Source organism: Xenopus tropicalis, chromosome 1 (assembly GCF_000004195.4).
Source record: "Xenopus tropicalis strain Nigerian chromosome 1, UCB_Xtro_10.0, whole genome shotgun sequence".
NCBI lineage: Eukaryota > Metazoa > Chordata > Amphibia > Anura > Pipidae > Xenopus > Xenopus tropicalis.
The window spans coordinates 114,046,576-114,065,275 of record NC_030677.2 but is presented as its reverse complement, the minus strand read 5'-3'; the positions used below and the strand labels follow the sequence as shown (position 1 = coordinate 114,065,275).

Genomic DNA, 18,700 nt, shown 5'->3' with positions numbered 1-18,700 from the left:
ACTATGAGGTGAGACTGTCGAGGTTGAGGTTGTTTTCTCTGGAAAAGAGGCGCTTGCGAGGGGACATGATTACTCTGTACAAATACATTAGAGGGGATTATAGGCAGATGGGGGATGTTCTTTTTTCCCACAAAAACAATCAACGCACCAGAGGTCACCCCTTTAGATTAAAGGAACGGAGCTTCCATTTGAAGCAGCGTAGGTTGTGGAATGCCCTTCCTAGTGATGTGGTAATGGCAGATTCTGTTAATGCCTTTAAGAGGGGCCTAGATGAGTTCTTGAACAATCAGAATATCCAAGGCTATTGTGATACTAATATCTACAGTTAGTACTAGTGGTGTATTTATAGTTTATGTATGTGAGTGTATAGATTGGTAGGTGTGGGTTAGGTGTGCTGGGTTTACTTGGATGGGTTGAACTTGACTATGTAACTATGTAAGGATTTGGATACAGCGACTGCACAAACACCATGTGCGGCACGAAAACTTACATGGCCCCGAGATCTATTTGAAACCTCGATACGGCATGGCCACTGACTGGTGGGCCTTAGTAATTACATTTATATTATGCTCATGTATGCGGTAAGCACAATCTACTTTACATTGGGAAATCATTGCCGTTGTCATTTTATAATGTGACTAAACATAGTGTAATAATATGATTAATATATAAGTATAACACTTATTATAAACTCCATATTTACAAGCATAACTTCCTATACTCGCAGAAATAATATAGCATGAATATTACTGCATTTGGCTTCCCTTTATCATTTATATAAGCAATACCCTATGGCGCTGTACTAAGAGATGGTATATGTATGACCAGCTGCACATGAGAGATGTAATTCAGTACAGAGCCAGCACTAAGTTGATATTGCAACAAATCTCTTAGGAAAGTTGTTTCACTAAAGAAATAATGATTCACTTTTTCAGTTACCATTTAACAACAAAGATTCATGTTGAGCTGAACTATCAGAGGATGTCTCTATACCAGGGATGCCCAGACTTCCCCACCCGATGATCTACTCTTGCCATGATCATGAGATCTACCACAGTTAAAATAGTGCAACGTCTATCATTTGGCGCAATAAGCAACAAAAAGTATCAATCGATGTTTAACACATAGCAATATATAAATGCAGTGCCAAATTCACATTTAATGCACACATAACATTATTCAAGTGCCAACTTCAAGTTTAATGTGAAAGGATTGTAGTAGTTATTGCTATACTAAAGCTGGCATCGTACGTACCTGCCAAGTGCTTCCCACTTTGCCTCCCCTAATAGGCACCATTTCATACATAACAGGTTATGCTTACTTTATGTATATAATAATACAAATAAAAAATATTGCTTCTCAAGAACGGAGATATTGGCATCAGTCATTGGCCAATGGGAGGTCAGAGAAAAGCAATAATGGAATGATGTGCCATGTTTGAATGTTGCTATGGATTCCTGGCTTAGGGCCTGCATATAGGTTGATCATAAATGAGTTGCACCCGTGACTTTTTTGATACGTGGCAATTTTTTTTGCAGCAAATTTTCACAGAAGTTACAAACAATTCGCCGATTGTGAAATGTGGAAATTTGCTGCGAAATACAAAGTACTGCCTTACCTTGGTGCAGGTGAAGCCAGATTAACAGGACCACTGAGCAACTCACTGAAACTGAACTAAAAGTGTACACCATATTAAAAATATGAGTATATTAGAGGTCATCATAACCATCATGGAAAATACACAGTACCTACAGGACTTTTTTTTCCTTTTTTGTTGGTTCAGTGACCTCATTACAAGGATATAGGATTTTCTCTTTGGTTGCAGAAACTGACATATGGCAAATGTATGATTACACATTCCAAAACAAGACACATGAGGGCAGTGTTCCTTCTGAAGTATGTGTATATATAAATATGTCAAAAATATGTTCTGAATTTAGGTGTCTTGTGTCCTAGGATTAGGCAGAATTGTGACAGCAGCTATAACATATGCTTAGAGCAGTGTTTGGGGATCTGTTTCTGTTGCAAGGAGTATGGCTATATTTAAGTATTAATGTGAACATCCACTGGAATATTGCCGAGTTACTGCCATGATCTGTAATTTTTCCTTTACAATTCAGTGGAATTATTTGTAATAAACAGGTATGGGATCTGTTATCTGTTAACCAGAAGCACCAAATTACAGAAATTACAGAAAGGCCATCCCCCATAGACCCCATTTTAAACAAATATTTATCGCATTTTTTTAAAACTGATTTCCTTTTCTCTGTAATAATAAAACATACCCTGTACTTGATCCTAACTAATATATAATGAATCATCATTGGAGGCAAAACAATACTGTTGGGTTCAATTAATGTTAACATTTTTTTAGTAGACTTAAAGGAGACCTGTCACCCAGGCATAGTCGTGGGGCAGACAATTAGTTTCACTTTCCATTTTGCACTTTGTAGATGTCACTGCCGTCCTCACTTTCTCCCCTCCCTCCTCACCATCTTATTGTGTAGCCAGTGCCTGGGCATAGGCATCAGGTCCCCCATTCTGACACATAAACAAGATTTTGGCAGGATGCAAAGCTCTTGTTACTAACAAAATGGCGCCTGTCTGCTTGCTGTAGTTGTGTTATTGCAAGACTAAAGGAAGCAAAATTTAAATAATTGATATAGTGTGAGTGAAGTTTATTATGATTGACTAACCCAGTAGAAATGAATTTGAAATTATTTATTAGGGTGACAGGTCCCCTTTAAAGAGCAAGGAAAGCCTGTACCCCAAGTCTGCAATATGTTATAGCTAGCCCCTTGCTGTACCTGGTCGCTGAATTATTTTTTCCAAAAAGTACACATTACTCCTGCTGTGCCCCTTGATAAGATCGCAAATTCAAGCTCGGTCGTGGCCACCATTTTACTTTGAGTGGCGTCATCTAAATAGTTGCCCCGAACTATCTGCGCATGCGCCAAAATTAAAGTGTAGCAGAGCAGCTAAGGATGCACAATGGCAGTATACAGGAGCTGTGGATACACAGCGCTGGTAGATGGCAGCAGGCAGGTTGGAGGAGGCTGAGCAAAACACTGATTCTATGATATGCAGCTGCTTGGAGTGTGCTGCACTTGACCCCACCCCCTGCTCCCCCAGTTCCACCCCCTCTGCACTCGATCGCCAGCCACCCCCCCGCACTCTATCGCCAGCCACCCACCCTGCACTCTATCGCCAGCCACCCCCCCTGCACTCGATCGCCAGCCACCCCCCCTGCACTCGATCACCAGCCACCCCCCCTGCACTCGATTGCCAGCCACCCCCCCAGCAAGTGACAAGTTGCTTCACCCAATTCCCCCCCCCCCCCCCCCGCACCTGCAGGCATCCTCTTCTTATGGCCTCAGGTCACCTGCATCCACTTCTTATGAAGGCGTCACCATGGCAACCAGATGCTATGGGGAGCTTACTGCGCATGTGCTTGCTAAGGAACTGGTCCTAGTGTCAGTGCAGGAGCGAGGCATTATGGGAATCTTCTCTACCCAGCTCAGCGTTTTTTTTTTCCTGTTTGGCTTCTGATCATCTGAATGATTGAAATATGGGGAGACTTAAGGGCACTATTGAGACAACTGAAGGTATGCCTGCAGCTTGGGATTAACTCTTTACTAGCTTTTCCTTCTCCTTTAAGGTATAGAGATCCAAATTACAAAAAAAACCTTATCCGAAAAACCCCAGCATTCTGGATAATAGGTCCCATATCTGTACTGCATATTCCTAGGCATATCAATCTTACAATTTGCATCTCAGTCACAGCAGTAGATGTGTTATTCTCAACAGAATAGAGTTAGTAATGTAGGGCGGTATTATGGAACTAAGAACAAAGTGCATTCCATTATGCATTTCTAAATGAATCCCAGTGTGTTTCTGGTACATCAAAGTATGTCTTCTACTGCAATGCTGGAGAAACCAGAACTAGGTTTATTAAGAATGTCCATTCAGCAATGATCCTTTTGTTGTAGAACTGCACTATACAACACTCAGCAGTTTAGACCTACAAGAGATGATAATTATAATAGCAATTATCTAGTTTTTACTTTTACCAATGAATTTCCAATACTAGAGTTCCAATCTAAGACTGGAGCACTGGGCTGCTGGGCAAATGCCCTATTTTATTGCATAAAAAGGTAAGCTATGAGCTCTGGCTCTGCATGCATATGGCCCTTATTTAGCTGTTATTCATGTCAGTAGGTAGCGGCCACTGCCCCTGTTACAAGGCTTTATGAGTTTACAGTCATTTCCATGTAAATAAGGCAGCAGATAAAATAACAGCAGGTGCCAGCACATTAAACCAAACCCTGCTGGGAGAATTTTGCACATTACAGACAGAGATGCTTCCTGCAGACTTAATCCATTCCCTGCATCATTTAACAGACTGTGCGTGTGTGTACAGAAAGAGCCATATGAACAGCATTTAACGCAAAGTGACCTTCTAGTCATTTATAGACAAAGCAGAAGGAATCTTGGGAAGGAAATCAAGTTTTGCTCCTGAAAATGTCTCCATAAAATGTACCCACTGAATTTTCTAGAACAGCTTTTGACTGGATATAAACTACTTTGGTGCAGAATAGTGCAGAGCAGGTATATGATCTATTATGGGGAATGCTCATCTTGCAACTTGGGGGGTTTTGGATAAAGTATCTTTTCATAATTTGGATCACTAGACCTTAAGTCTGCTGGGAAACATTTAAACATTAAATAAACCAAACAGGATTATTTTGCCACCAATATGGATTTGTGCAGCTTAGTTAGGATCAAGTACTACATTTTGTTTTATTATTACAGAGAAAAGGGAAATCATTTAAAAAAAAATAATGGGTTTCCAGATAAGGGATCTCATACATATACTTTCAAAATAGCAAATGTAGAGCCAGGAAAGTGTATACACACAACCAGCATTTGTTTATATGCAGACCATATATGTCGCCCCTGGTAACCTGCAGGGCACTGTTAAAAGAGATTTGAAAGAGATTTGGTTATGCCTAAAATGAGTCCCAGTGACTTCCAGTTCTACCTACTGGGTGCAGCTAGCTTTGCCACACTTTGAATTTTTTTTACTAGCAGAGAGTGGATCAAGGGGACATCAGGGAAGGGAAAAGGCAGGACAACTGGGACAGGGTGAGGGCTTAGGTGGGCGGCCTATACCTAAATTAAGGGATATTACCAATATACTGGCAACTGCATTTTCTGACAAATTTGTAATACCGACTATGGCTTTGGTGGGTGTTTTGCCCACTAGGTTGATAAAAAACTGTCCAGGTGGCATGCCCAAAAAAATATTTGCAGGTATTATTGGAGGATTAGAGGGCATCACTGTTGTAGTTTCATATGTGTCATAGTCGCTGGCCATGGTAACCAATAAAAACATCAAAGATCTGTCTTTTAATATTTAATTTCTTTTTTTCAGGCCCTCTGCTATTAAATTTTAATCAAACAAAATTAAGTGCTAGCAACCACATTGAAACCACAGTTGAAATTTCAAGCAAAAGAAAAAATTTGAATATTTCAAAAAATAAAGACTATGTACAATGTGAGTGGTGGTAACACAATTTTGGACAATGTTCTTGTAATATCAGAGAGTAAAGGTGGCCATACACGAGCAGATCCGCTCGCTTGGCGATGTCGCCAAGCGAGCGGATCTTCCCCCGATATCCCCACCTACGGGTGGGCGATATCGGGGAGCATTTAGGTAAAAAAAAAAATAATCCGATCGTTTGGCCCTGGGGCCAAACGATCGGATTATGTGGGCGGCAATGGGGCAGTCGGATCGGGGACCGCATCAACGAGCTGATGCGGTCCCCGATCCGACCAGATTTTCTAACCTGGCCGATCGAGATCTGGCCAATTTCAGGCCAGATATCGGTCGGCCAGGCCGCTCTGCTCTCCCCATACACGGGCCGATTATAGTCGGCCCGTGTATGGGGACCTTTAGTGGTAACATTGTGTTATCTATCAGGTGATGCTAAGCTAAATATATACATATATACAGTAGAACCCCCATTTTAAGTTTTTCAGGGGACCAGAAAAAAATGGTGCAATGTCCAGGAAAATATAAAATCATGCAAAAGTGAGGTTTCACTGTATGTATATAATGAAACTGATACTCTACTGAACTTTCATTTGATTCAAGGGCAAACTGATCATTATAAGGATTATTCGCCACAAACCTCTTTATCCCTCAGTAACCACAATTCTGGAAGCATTAGCAGTTCCTTTTAAAAAGACATTTTTAGGTTATCACTGCGAAGTAAAATACCTTGGAGACTAGGCTTGGCAGATTCACATTGGCAGCATATTTGCACAGTGCTTTTTTAGTAACGTACATTTAACTCCCTCCTTGCTTCCCATATCACGTATTAAGCTCAGAGCTTCGCTTATTTGGAAGTAAAGCAATGTCAGGCATGCCCTTGCTCCAGTGGGAACTCGTCCCATAGACTTCGGTGTAATGTGTCACCAATAATTGCCACTGTGCTGCAAGGTTTGACTGTCCCCATGAGATATTTTACAGTGCAAATGGGATATTGTTTAAAATAAATCTGATGTTTTTTCGCTTCCCACAGCTGCCATACTTTCAGTTCTCTGCTTAAAATAGGAACATATTTGTTTGGGGGTGAATAGTTCAGACGTACCTGAGAAGATCTGCTTGCTGAAATCTAGAACAATGCTGAGCAAACCAAAAAATGTAAGCTAAAGTTCTAGCAAATACAGCATATCTCCAAATCCCCAAGTTATTTAACAGATGCTGAAATTCCTGATGAATTTCTACTGGTTTAATTAACCCCTACCACACTGAACGAAGTGCTCCCTCCCATTAACTTCAATGGAAACTTCCTGATACCTCTCATACAGGTAGTTCTTAACCTTTCATACTGTACACAGTATAGGTGATTTGAGGTAATTTGGAGTTACAAGTGGGACATGCCCCATGATGCAATTGCGGGCCATGTGTTAAAATAGTTGCACTTGCACTTTGATGTGGATCAAACACAATTGAGCTTAGATATTTCAGTCCGGCTGGCATCATTCCTGTAGTTGAGTGTGTGTTACATGTGTACCTGATTATCTTGGTGCCACTGTACTGTGGTGATTGACGCAGGCTGCTGTGGGAACCCTGGAGCTATTGCCACCTCTGGACCGGGAGCTACCTCTGGGATCCCATAGCTGCCTGTGCCAATAAGCGCAATTTAAAAAAGTGGCAGTCCTGCCAAACGCAACTATACAGAAGTGAATTGAGTGCATGTTGATGGAAGTACTTTAAATAAATGGGATGTTTAGTGCAAACAACTGCAGGGCTATTTGAACCCTTTATAGTTGTTTTGGTTGGACATGCATGATTGATACAAGACTACCACCATAGATCATTAGGTATCTTGTTAAGGCAGTGATCCACAACCAGTGGCTCATGAGCAACATGTTGCTTACCCCCTCCTTTGATGTTGCTCCCAGTGACCTCAAAGTAGGTGCCCATTTTTAAATTTCTGGCTTGGAGACAGGTTTTGGAAGCATAAACACACAGTTTTACTCCAAGCAGAGCCTACTGAATGCCAGCATTCCACGTGGGGCTATAAAAATAACCAATCACAGTCCTTATTTGGCCCACCAAAAAAATGTTTAACGTGCTTGAGTGGCTCACCAACACTTTTTACAGTGTGGCTCACAAGTAAAAAGGTTGGGGATCCCTGTGTTAGGGGATACACTATAGTAGGTGGCCAGTCAGAATAATATGCACCTTCAAAGACATTAGGAAAAAGAGAGCTATAGGGAAATAATTATAAATCAACATCTTAATATGTCCATTAACCACATACAAAAGAAAAATAAATAATGGAGGTACAGTATAGTGGTCATTGAAGGTAGTTACTATTTTAGCCAATTTGCTTGTTAAAGCAATATCAATTATTTTCCAAAGAAAATTCATAGAAACATGTCAGCATTACTACAACAGATTCATTCAAGCTTCGGTATTGTGACTTTCCTTGGGCCAGGTTGGAGCTGCAGAGTGCCATTGAGTCCTATGGGAGACTTTCCTTGGGCCAGGTTGGAGCTGCAGAGTGCCATTGAGTCCTATGGGAGACTTTCCTTGGGCCAGGTTGGAGCTGCAGAGTGCCATTGGGGCCGATTCACTAAAGTGCAATAGCGTTTATCGCATGCTTTTTTTGCGTTAAAAAGCACACGATAAATAAGTACCGATTCATCAAAGTCATTTCCCATGCGTTAAAACACATATCGCATGTGCAAAAAAAGCGCACTATCGCATGCGTTATTTACCTCGCATTGTGTTAAACTCTCACATTCTCTCAAATTCTAACGCATGATTCACAAACACATATGAATGTTAAACGCACAAATTGGTGCGAAAATTAACACCTACTTGGGGCAGGCAGTACTTAAAGAAAATTGTGGTTCGTGAGCTTTTGGCAACACAACATGGAGTTTACAGTGGGATTTTTTCAAGTATGTGTTGGCCCTAGAGTGATGCAGCCTCCAGTTTTCAGGGAAATGGTATTTTTCAGAAAAGTAGTTTTACGAAAGTAATGGTTACGTGTGTTTAATCGTGCGCCAATATAGCATGCTAAATTAATTCCCGCGCGCAGCGGGAAATAATGCACGTGGCGGGAATTAATGCAAGAAAAATGCTTATTGCGAGTTAAATAATACAAAGAACATCACGTCTTAATTATGACACATGTCCTAGTGAATCGTGCGTTGTCGCAAAAAATAAGAAGCGATAAAATTTTTAATGCATGCTATAAATAGCGCTCGTTTTAACACACTTTAGTGAATCAACCCCATTGAGTCCTATTGGAGGCTTCCAAAATCATGCACAGAAGGATCAAAGCCGGAAAGGTTTTCCCGCCGGTTACGATCGTTCGGATACGAAAATATTGTGACTTTCGGATCACCAATACGATATTATCGTGACTAATAAGATTTTTTCATAAGCATTTTAATGATATTTGCGATCATCAGAAATTATCGTATCTAATCCGAATTTTACCCATTTCGGGATTCTAACTCGTACTTTGATGAATGTGCTCCATAGAGTTGGCTAGATACCTGTATTTAATGCTAGGTTGGGGGCAGTTTGGAAATCTTTGCCAAAAAAAAAAAAAACATTAGCATGTTTCTATAAACTCGCCAACTGTTGGGTTGAAGGATCCACAGTAAATGTTATACAAAACAGTTGCATTTAATTAATAGCCCAATTAACATTTTTAAGACCAGCCAATCAAACTTTGGTAATTAAGCCACTCATATGGGTGAACAACTTGCAATAGACAAAGACAGCTGACCTGTGTTTGGCAACCTTTACAGATTTTACATTAGGTAGGCTTTACCATAGCAAATAAACCCAGACATGTCTATGATGAACCAAAATATACGATCTGCTAAATATTTATAACAATGCTTCTCATTCTCAACTCTGTGAAATGGGTGCAGGTAATATAGTGTTGGTGGAACCATTATAAGCATTTCAGTGGCAGCGAATATTAAAAAGAGATATTACCTCCTTATTGTGGCACAGACATGCCAAGACAGCGTTAAAAAAGTTTATTAAAATTTTCAGCTTGACATCAATGCACAGTGTTCAAACAGCACATTCTGTTTCAATTTGTACAGTTTTCTACTATGAAAAAACTAAAAGGAAACAGCAGGATGAAGCACATCTAAGTACCAATACATTCATCCACTCCACTAGTTCATTCTTACTGCAGTCTCAGCCACTGCTACTGTAAATCTAAGGCTGGGAAAAAACTAGGTGGCAGTTACTAAATCATGTAAGCATAAATTACTGGATCAAATGCAATTTCATATTCGTGCCTCTAGTCTACGCCTATTTTTTTACCTTAATAAATCAGAAATATGTACAGACAGAGGTAAAAAGAGGCCTTGTTTTGTTTTATGAATCCCTATAGCTTCCTAAGTTTGATCACATTACTGCATCTTCCCGTTGTTATCCAAAGTACAAAGCTTCCAGTAAAGATGCTGTGACAGTACATTCTGCAGTTTAGCATCCCCTTAATCTTTTTTAATTCTAGCGAGGTTCCTTTTTATATGACTCCTCTTCCAGCTGTTCTTTTAATACTCTTGCTCCTTGTTTATTTTTCTACAACTGATCTATCTATTATCTCCTAGAAACTGCTAGTTAAATGCCTCTACAACATAAGAGAGCAACCAGTTAAAATGATGGTGCAGTGAGCTAAACGGGACAACAAAGCTTTCCCTTATAAAATAAATACCGTCTTTTTTAAATACAGGTATAGGATCCCTTATCCGGAAACCCGTTATCCAGAAAGTTCCGAATTACGGAAAGGCCATCTCCCATAGACTCCATTATAAGCAAATAATTCTAATTTTTTTCAATGATTTCCATTTTCTTTGTAATAATAAAACAGAACCTTGTACTTGATTCCAACTAAGATGTAATTAATTCTTATTGGAGGTTAAACAATCCTATTGGGTTTAAATGGTGTTAAAATGCTTTTTTAGTAGACTTAAGGTATGGAGATTCAAATTACGGAAAGATCCCTTATCCGGAAAGCCCCAGGTCCCGAGCATTCTGGATAACAGGTCCTATACCTGTATAACATTTATTCTACATCTCAAAAGGTATCTTTCAATGTGGTATACTGTTATGTTCTAACAAGTTTAAAATAGCCTGCCTGCACATTGGGTTATATGACTGAAACTACAGGTCTATGGTATTACTCATGCATATTGAGCTGAAGGGGCATGGTATGGAGTGATTTGCACTGTATCAGCACACAGGTGAAGTCTAATTTTTTCTGGATTTGTGAAGCTATATTTATATCATGTTAAGAAAGTTACTTTATTTTCGGGGGCTATCAGCTCTTTTTAGTCCATACTTCATAAGCTCATGGTTCTCAAATCTCTTATTTTCATATGTTTTTTTTTAAATATGATTAAAAGGGGACACAAAAACATTAAATTACCAGTATTGCATTTTTTATTAAATGAAATGCAATTTGTCCCTTCCTAATTATTTTCAAATTAATTTCCAAACAATAGAACATTTTGCTAACATTTCCCTTAATTAGGTTTGCCACCATTTTTGGAACAATATTATCCTAATTGTAAAATCATTATATTTTATGCCAGAAGGCAAAGCAACCCTTTACTTCTCAGTATTCCTGTGGCTCCTGCTTCTACCTGTCTATGTATGATAGGGGCTTATTTTTGCAGCACTGGGCAAACTGACACCCAGGCATTAACCCATGGCAACCAATCACCAGCCAGCTGCAAGTAAATACGTTGATATCATAGTTTACTGGCAGTTTGGAACAAAAGAAACAAAACATTACTGATAACTAATATATATCTATTTTTTCTAGCATAGTCACGATTTACATTTTCATGTGAGATTTAAGACGGTTATGCTAACATAAATTACTTTTCACATAATTAGAAATATGGTATGTATGTATCAGTTAATGTAGAAATTCACACGTGCCAATTAAAGATAATTATATTAGTTTCAGCCTGTACTTAAAATAATTCCATCCCTTATAATAATAATATAATTTAGACCTAAGTGCAATTACTTTGAACTTAACTTTAGAATCCCATGCCAGAAGCAATATTCCTGGACAACCTATGATCTACAGTTCCATTAAATGGAATTTCCTATAGAACAACTAACATAAACGCACACTATTACTATTGCAAGACACTACTGCAAACTTTATCACATTAGAAGCTTTTAACAGACACTTTGAAAACATAAATAGGGAATAACCTGAAAATTTCTTGTGTGTTGCCTTTAGTGTAACAAAGAACATAAAGTATTATATCCTAGGAGAATGTGAACTTTGCCCAAGTAATTATACAAATACTGTACATTTTGTAGCAGTGGAAGGAGCAGTAGAAAACAGAAGTAGATGACTATACACATAGAATTAAGGGGAAGCGTTACAAGGACAATAAAAGATTAAGGGTCTGTTTTGTATATATTTTGCAGATATACAGCATCTGATCGCTGAAAGATGTAGAATGAGTGCTTGGGGTAAACTTATTGTGACACTGAGAAAATAGCTTTCACACCAAAAAAGAGCAGTGCTACTGCTTTTCACTTGTATTAGTGTTGAATGATCAAATATATTTGCAAAGCAGTAGCCTCTTTGATTTAATTGGCCAAGTATTTCTAAAAGTACTAACAAGTTCCGATGCAATTACCAGCGGCACTGGATTAAGTTGATGCGTTCTCGCATTCTTTCTTACCCTTACACTGAGATCACTTGTAGTGAAGCAAACACACGCTCACACAACTTAAATAAATTATTATACTAGGGATAAGCAAGGGACAGGGCATTAAAATTCCTACCACAAAACAACACTACATATTTTACCAAATAATAGCAAAACTAGAGATGCGTGTCCCCTCCCACCATTACATTCCCTTTATAAACCTTACTTACATTGTCATAAATACAGCATGGGAGCTGCAGTAATACAATGATGTTGAGTATGAACATACTACAGTACATTGCTCATAGGCAACCCTTCTATGGACTTTTTATGGGCCCATTTAGAGACAATTTTGCACACACAACTTTTTTTGTGTGATATGTGCAAATTTTTTTTTTTACTTTCAGCAGCAAATTCTCCTGTGTAATAGAAAGACCCATCCATAAATCAAGTAGCAAAAGGAAGAGATCTTTTTAATGTTGATTTGCTGAGGCCAATATCAGAATGGGTGGGTCATACTAAACTATATATACCCCCACATTATGCACTAGTGCTGTGTTACACTGACTGCTGTCATTTTTCAATAGCATGAGCATACTCTACAGGATTACAACCTATTACAAAGCATTCCATAGATTAGGAATACCATTCCCATATTTATTGAAATGTGAATCAATCGATAACCTTGTACTATTACTGATCATTTAAATCACTGACGACAACTGTGCTGGTTCAAGATTGTTTTTGAACTGACAACTTTTTGTTTTATACTTTACAAACACAAACTGACTGCCTAAAATGGCCAAGTGTTCTGTGATTCCCAGAAGTACATGTTTATGCTGAGAATGTACTGGTTTAATTTCTTATTTTTTTACATAAAAAGCCCAAATGAAATATTTGCTACTGACAAGTCCACATAGGGGCACTGTTTTTATTTTTTTGGCAGCCCACATTTTACAAAACTATTTACCAATTAATGGCCCAGTTTTACATTTTTCCCAGAAGTCTTTTGGAAAGAGATTTTTTTCTACCAGGAGCAAGACTACACATAAAGGCAACACCAAATCTATTTGGGAGATTGATGGTTTTGTTTCCCCATCATAATTGTGGTGCTGATTTACAACCCAGACGTTTAAGCATTGAAAACCTTACATTTAATAGATGTGAATATTAATACACCTTCTGCTTGGAAAGCACTGAGCATTGTACCCAGCATAGAATGTATCTTCAGAATTACTGGGTTTGTCAGTAGTAGGTGGAATGTAGTTATTCAGGAACAAGGGAAGGTCAATAATAATAAATGTCCTTCTTATTTCCGTGTTGGTGACGATCTTCTTTCCTCCTTTCTCGGTGGGATTTGTGTTGGTGATGGTGATGATGATTATGGTGGTGATTGTGTTTGTGGTGATGATGTTGCTTGTGTAGGTGATGTCCATGTTGATGATGGTGCCTCCGTGCCCTATGATGTCTTCTGGCTGTTTTCGGAGGAAATAAGACATTGATTAGCCAGTAAACAAATCTTATTTTAATGAACATCATCATCCTCCCTCATGGCACTGCCTTGCATACACAGCCCTTGTCTCACCCACATATTCAGGAACATAAACACTTATGTGGATTGCATTTTACTATGTGTTGGGTGAATTTGTTCACTTTATGAGTTCAACTCAAGGATAATCAAAATCTTTAACAGGATTCCATCACGTCAGTTAACTTTGCAACCGTTAAAGCCTGAAATGACTAGCACAATAGGCTTAAACTCTCGGTCCCAATGAATACACAATTTAAATTTCAGTGTGGCAATTTAAAGGCAAAGGGAAGACATTTTGGCATTTTTACTGCAAATAGATTAGTGCAAGCTAGAACCCTATATTAATTCTGCAGAAAGTTTTACCATACCTGAGTAAACAGCCCTAGAAGCTCCCTCTGTTTAAGATAACAGCTGCCATTTTAGCTTGGTCTCAGTAACTTCCCTTCTGCACTTCTAGCTGCTGGTAGCTCTGATTACACAGCACAGTTGGGAGGGGAAGCGAATTTTGATGGGAGGGGGAGCAGGAGAAGGGAGGGGGAGAGAAGCAAACTGAACAAACTCCTGCCTGTGTCCTGAAGGATTTTTCTGAGAGAAGAAAGTCTGACACTGAAGAACATGTGTACACAATAGAAAAAAGAGATTTCTGTGAGTGCTTATGGCTGTATTTACACAGACCTTTCTAAAAGAGCTTACTTTAACCTTTCCTTCTCCTTCATTAGCCCTAAATATTATCAGTAGGACCATATTAAATTCCTATGAACTAAGCTTTAAAAATAGCTTGGCTAATGTGATCCCACTTACTGCCTTCTAGAAAAATATATATAGCATAATGTCCCCCCCCTTTGAACATTTCAGGAAACTGGCAGTGGTGTAACACGTTGGCAACAGGCCACCCACAAAAATAATTCTTTAGAGGGGCACACAACCACTCTTACCCGCCCTCCCCCATTCCCTGCCTGTACGTAAGCACGTAAGACTGCAACTAGGAAGGGGGAATTTTTTAATATATATTTTCTTAACTTCCTAACTATAGAGGTAGCAGACCCCAGGCTGCCCCCACAACTGCGGTGTCTGCTTCCTCTACGCAACTGGATACTTGAAGTTATTGTTCCATTACTATAGAAAGACGGGCTGGGTGGTTTTAATACAAATGACTCATTTACTAATTTACTTACTACTGCACTATTCATTCTGTGACCTGTATGTGTCTGCGTATGCAACTTGTTTTATACTATATATTTGCATTTGTCTTCATTTTAACTTTATATATAAATGTTTTCAGTGCCTTCAGAAGCTTCATACCTCTCCACTTCCTTCACCCCCCCCCCCCCCCACCCCTTTCTTGCCAAATTTTGGCTGAAGTAAAGTAACTAAGCACTTATTTCTCAATTGTAACATTATTTTTCATGAATTTGTTTTATTGCTATTCATAGGATCGCTGTCAACACTTTGATGATTATTATAAACTTACGCTTCACACACTGGATCCTTGGTCGGTCCCACCTCCCATTGCGATGACATCTGATTGTAGGGATGTGCCTTTGGATGAAGCCGTCCTGGCACTGATATCTCACAGTAGAGTGAATGCTGTATTTCTCTCTCCTTTTGCCAATAAGATGAGCATTTTTTACCTCAGGAGGGGAATTACAGAGGACTGTTGAAAGGAAATGAAATAGACAGTTAAGTGGCACTACTACTGACTAATACTAAAGAATTTTCATTAAAAAGATTGATATTTTATTTTCCTGAAAAATATAATTTCCCTGAAAACTGGAGGATGCATCACTCTAGGGCCAACACATATTTGATAAAATTCCACAGTAAAGTCCATGTTGTGTTGCCAAAAGCTCACGAACCACAATTTTCTTTAAGTACCGCCTGCCCCATGTAGGTGTTAATTTTCACATAGACTAATGCGATATTTAGCCTGTTTAACACTTCATATGTGTTTGTGAATCATTCGTTAGTATTATATCTATGCGAGAATTAAAGCGGACCTGTCACCTTAAGAAATAATTTCAAATTGTTTTCTATTGTGTTTGCAAGCAAAATAAACTTTACTTACACTATATAAATTATTTTAATCTTATTTTCTTCAGCCTTGGAATTCACAATTGCAGCAAGCAGGCAGGGGCCATTTTGTGGACACTGTTATCAAAGCAGGCATTGCATCCTGCCAATATCTTGTTTCTGTGCCAGTATGGGGGGGACCTGATGCCCATATCCATGCACTGGTTACATAATTAGATGGTGAGGAGGGAGAGGGAATGTGAGGAGAGCAGCAACATCTAAGAAGTTCTGAATTGAAAGTGAAAGTAACTGTCTGCCCCACCTCTATGCCTAAGGCATAGAGGCGGGGCAGGCATTATATGATTGACAGCTGGGATTTTAAAATGCTTTTATAATGGGTATGGATGTGGTAATAAAAAAAATATTTTGGGTTTCATGTTTAATTTAAAAAGGACTTTTATTATACAGCTTTTTATGTCTGGGTGACAGGTCCACTTTAACGCAATGTGAAGTAAATAACGCATGCAATATGCATTTTAACACATGCGAAATTACTTTGATGAATTGGTACTTATTTATTGCACTTTAGTGAATCGGCCCCTAAGTCTTAGTTGCTATGTAAGGAGAATGGAAATTGATCACACTGGACGGTCAGACACACTCACCAAGGGCCACATAAAACAACCAGGATTCGGCCTGTGGACCTTGTATTTGTCATATGTGCTCTAAAGGAATTTTTTTTGCAGAGATATCAAGCCTCAATTATGACTACAATCTTCTGCGCAAAGAACAATTTTGTATGTAAATCAACATTTCTGCTTCTGCAGCTGCTGATACAGTAGGAACTATTGCTGGGTTTCGAGTGTTACTTGGCCCACTTGTGCACTATTCAGCCAAAGCAGGTTGGGGGTGCACATATAATGAAATGCAAGGAGCATGATTGGGCACAAGTACTTTGATGAATAGTGTCAACATGCCAACTAATTTAAGCCCATTGCAGTTGAAAATGAGGCTTATGGTGTTTTTATCGTATTGCTAGCAGATATGGAGGAAAGTGATTGGCCTTTATGGTTTTCACTCACCAGTCCCTTTCTTGCAGATATAAGGTAAGTTGTAGTTACAAGGTACATCATTCCACTTTCCCTCCTCGTGTGAAACCATAACCACGCAGTCTTCTCCACCAGAAAAGAAATTATCAGGCTGCTGATTCTTCCAGTTCTCATATTGCTGTATCAAGGCAAACAGAAGGACTTAAAGTCTTGGTGATTTACTTTAAAGGAGAAGGAAAGGTAAAAACTAAGTAAGCTTTATCAGAAAGGTCTATGTAAATACAGCCATAAGCACTCACAGAAATGCTGCACTGACTTCTCTGTCAAAAGATTTCTTGTGTCTATAATTCATGTGCCAGAGACACGCAACTCTCTGCTCTCTGCTCTCTCCTGCTCCTCCCTCAAGAATGCTAAGAACTCACTCCCCCCCCCCTTAGGAATGTGGATCTTGGCCAATCAGCAGGAAGCTGACTCATAGGGGCACATTTACTAATCTACGAATCCGAATGGGAAAAATTCGGATTGGAAACGAACATTTTGCAACTTTTTCATATTTTTTGCGATTTTTTCGTCGCCATTACGACTTTTCCGTAAATTGCCGCGACTTTTTCGCAGCCGTTACGACTTGCGCGAATTGTTGCGACTTTTTCGTACCCATTACGATTTACTCGTATATTGTCGCGACTTTTTCATATTGAGCACTCGTACTCAAACGGCGGGCAAACCTTTCAGACTTTGCATGATTTTGGAAGCCTCCCATAGGACTCAATGGCACGCTGCAGCTCCAACTTGGCCCAAGGAAAGTCACGATACTGAAGCTTGAATGAATCCGAAACTTTCGTACTCGGCGCAACGGCTATGAAAAAGTTGCGACAATTCGCGCAAGTCATAACGCTACGAAAAATTTATGAAAAAATCGCAAAATACCAATCATTACGAAAAAAACGCATTCGGACGCTTTTCGGACGTTCGTGGATTAGTAAATGTGCCCCATAGTCTAACTGAGCATGTTCACTTGGTCTGGGTGTCTGTGCAGTGTGAGGCATTATGGGGACTTTCTTTACACAGCTCAGTGTTATTTCTTCCTGTTTGGCTTCTGATCATCTGAACGGGAGAAATATGGGGAGACTTAAGGGCACTATTGAGAGAACTGAAGGTATGCCTGCAGCTTGAGATTAACTCTTTACTAGTCTTTCCTTCTCCTTTAAAGAATTTTTATCAGATACTTCAGACCTCAAGATAGATAACTGTCCTAAAGGTTTTCATAGAAACAATTATAGAGAATTTAATATGGCATCTTATAAAACACACACTCATGGGTTCCACAGGGGTGGCAGGGGTCACTTGCTCCACTTGAGTTTTAGGGCAAGAACCTATGTCTTCAAAATAGAATTAAAACCTCTAAAAGATTGCAGCTGATGTCTCTCTGCAGTTTTCTTGATAACTTGCAGGATTTCTTTGGCAGATCGCAACCAGCAAGATTCTTGTTACTTTTCCTACCAGTCACAAACAGCCAGACCATACAGACCAATGATAGTGTATATGAGAGAGAGTGATTGCATATTTAAGACTGCACTGCATCAGTGTAGGTGAAGTAGACTGAGGGGCTAATTTACCAATCATTTTTATGGAATGATTGATAGATCCATAACAATCATTATGTTTTATTAAAGCACCAATACATAACAAGTTCAATCTATTAATTATAGATTAATTGATTGAAATAGTATGATCTTAGATTGATCTTCATAAAAACCTTGTCTCTTTTCCAGGAAAATGGATTTGATCAATATCAGTACTATACTGATTCTGAGCAAATTCACAGGGAAAAAAAATGAACACTGCCTCTAGCTGCTTATGGGATGTGAAACCTGAT

The 18,700-nt window shown here is 39.1% G+C and overlaps 1 protein-coding gene across 2 annotated transcripts in view; it reads right to left on the bottom strand.

Annotated features, from left to right (window-relative positions):
• Positions 1–11,297: 11,297 nt before the first annotated feature.
• Positions 11,298–18,700, bottom strand: part of ncan (neurocan) — a 90,817-nt gene continuing 83,414 nt past the window's right edge. For both annotated transcript variants that reach the window (XM_012954667.2, XM_002936332.3), the window contains 3 exons: positions 16,858–17,002; positions 15,237–15,419; positions 11,298–13,709 (listed from right to left, as the gene is read on the bottom strand). In XM_012954667.2, the coding sequence (XP_012810121.1) occupies positions 13,522–13,709; positions 15,237–15,419; positions 16,858–17,002 (516 nt within the window). In that variant the 3' untranslated portion in view covers positions 11,298–13,521. The remainder of the gene's footprint in view (positions 13,710–15,236; positions 15,420–16,857; positions 17,003–18,700) is intronic.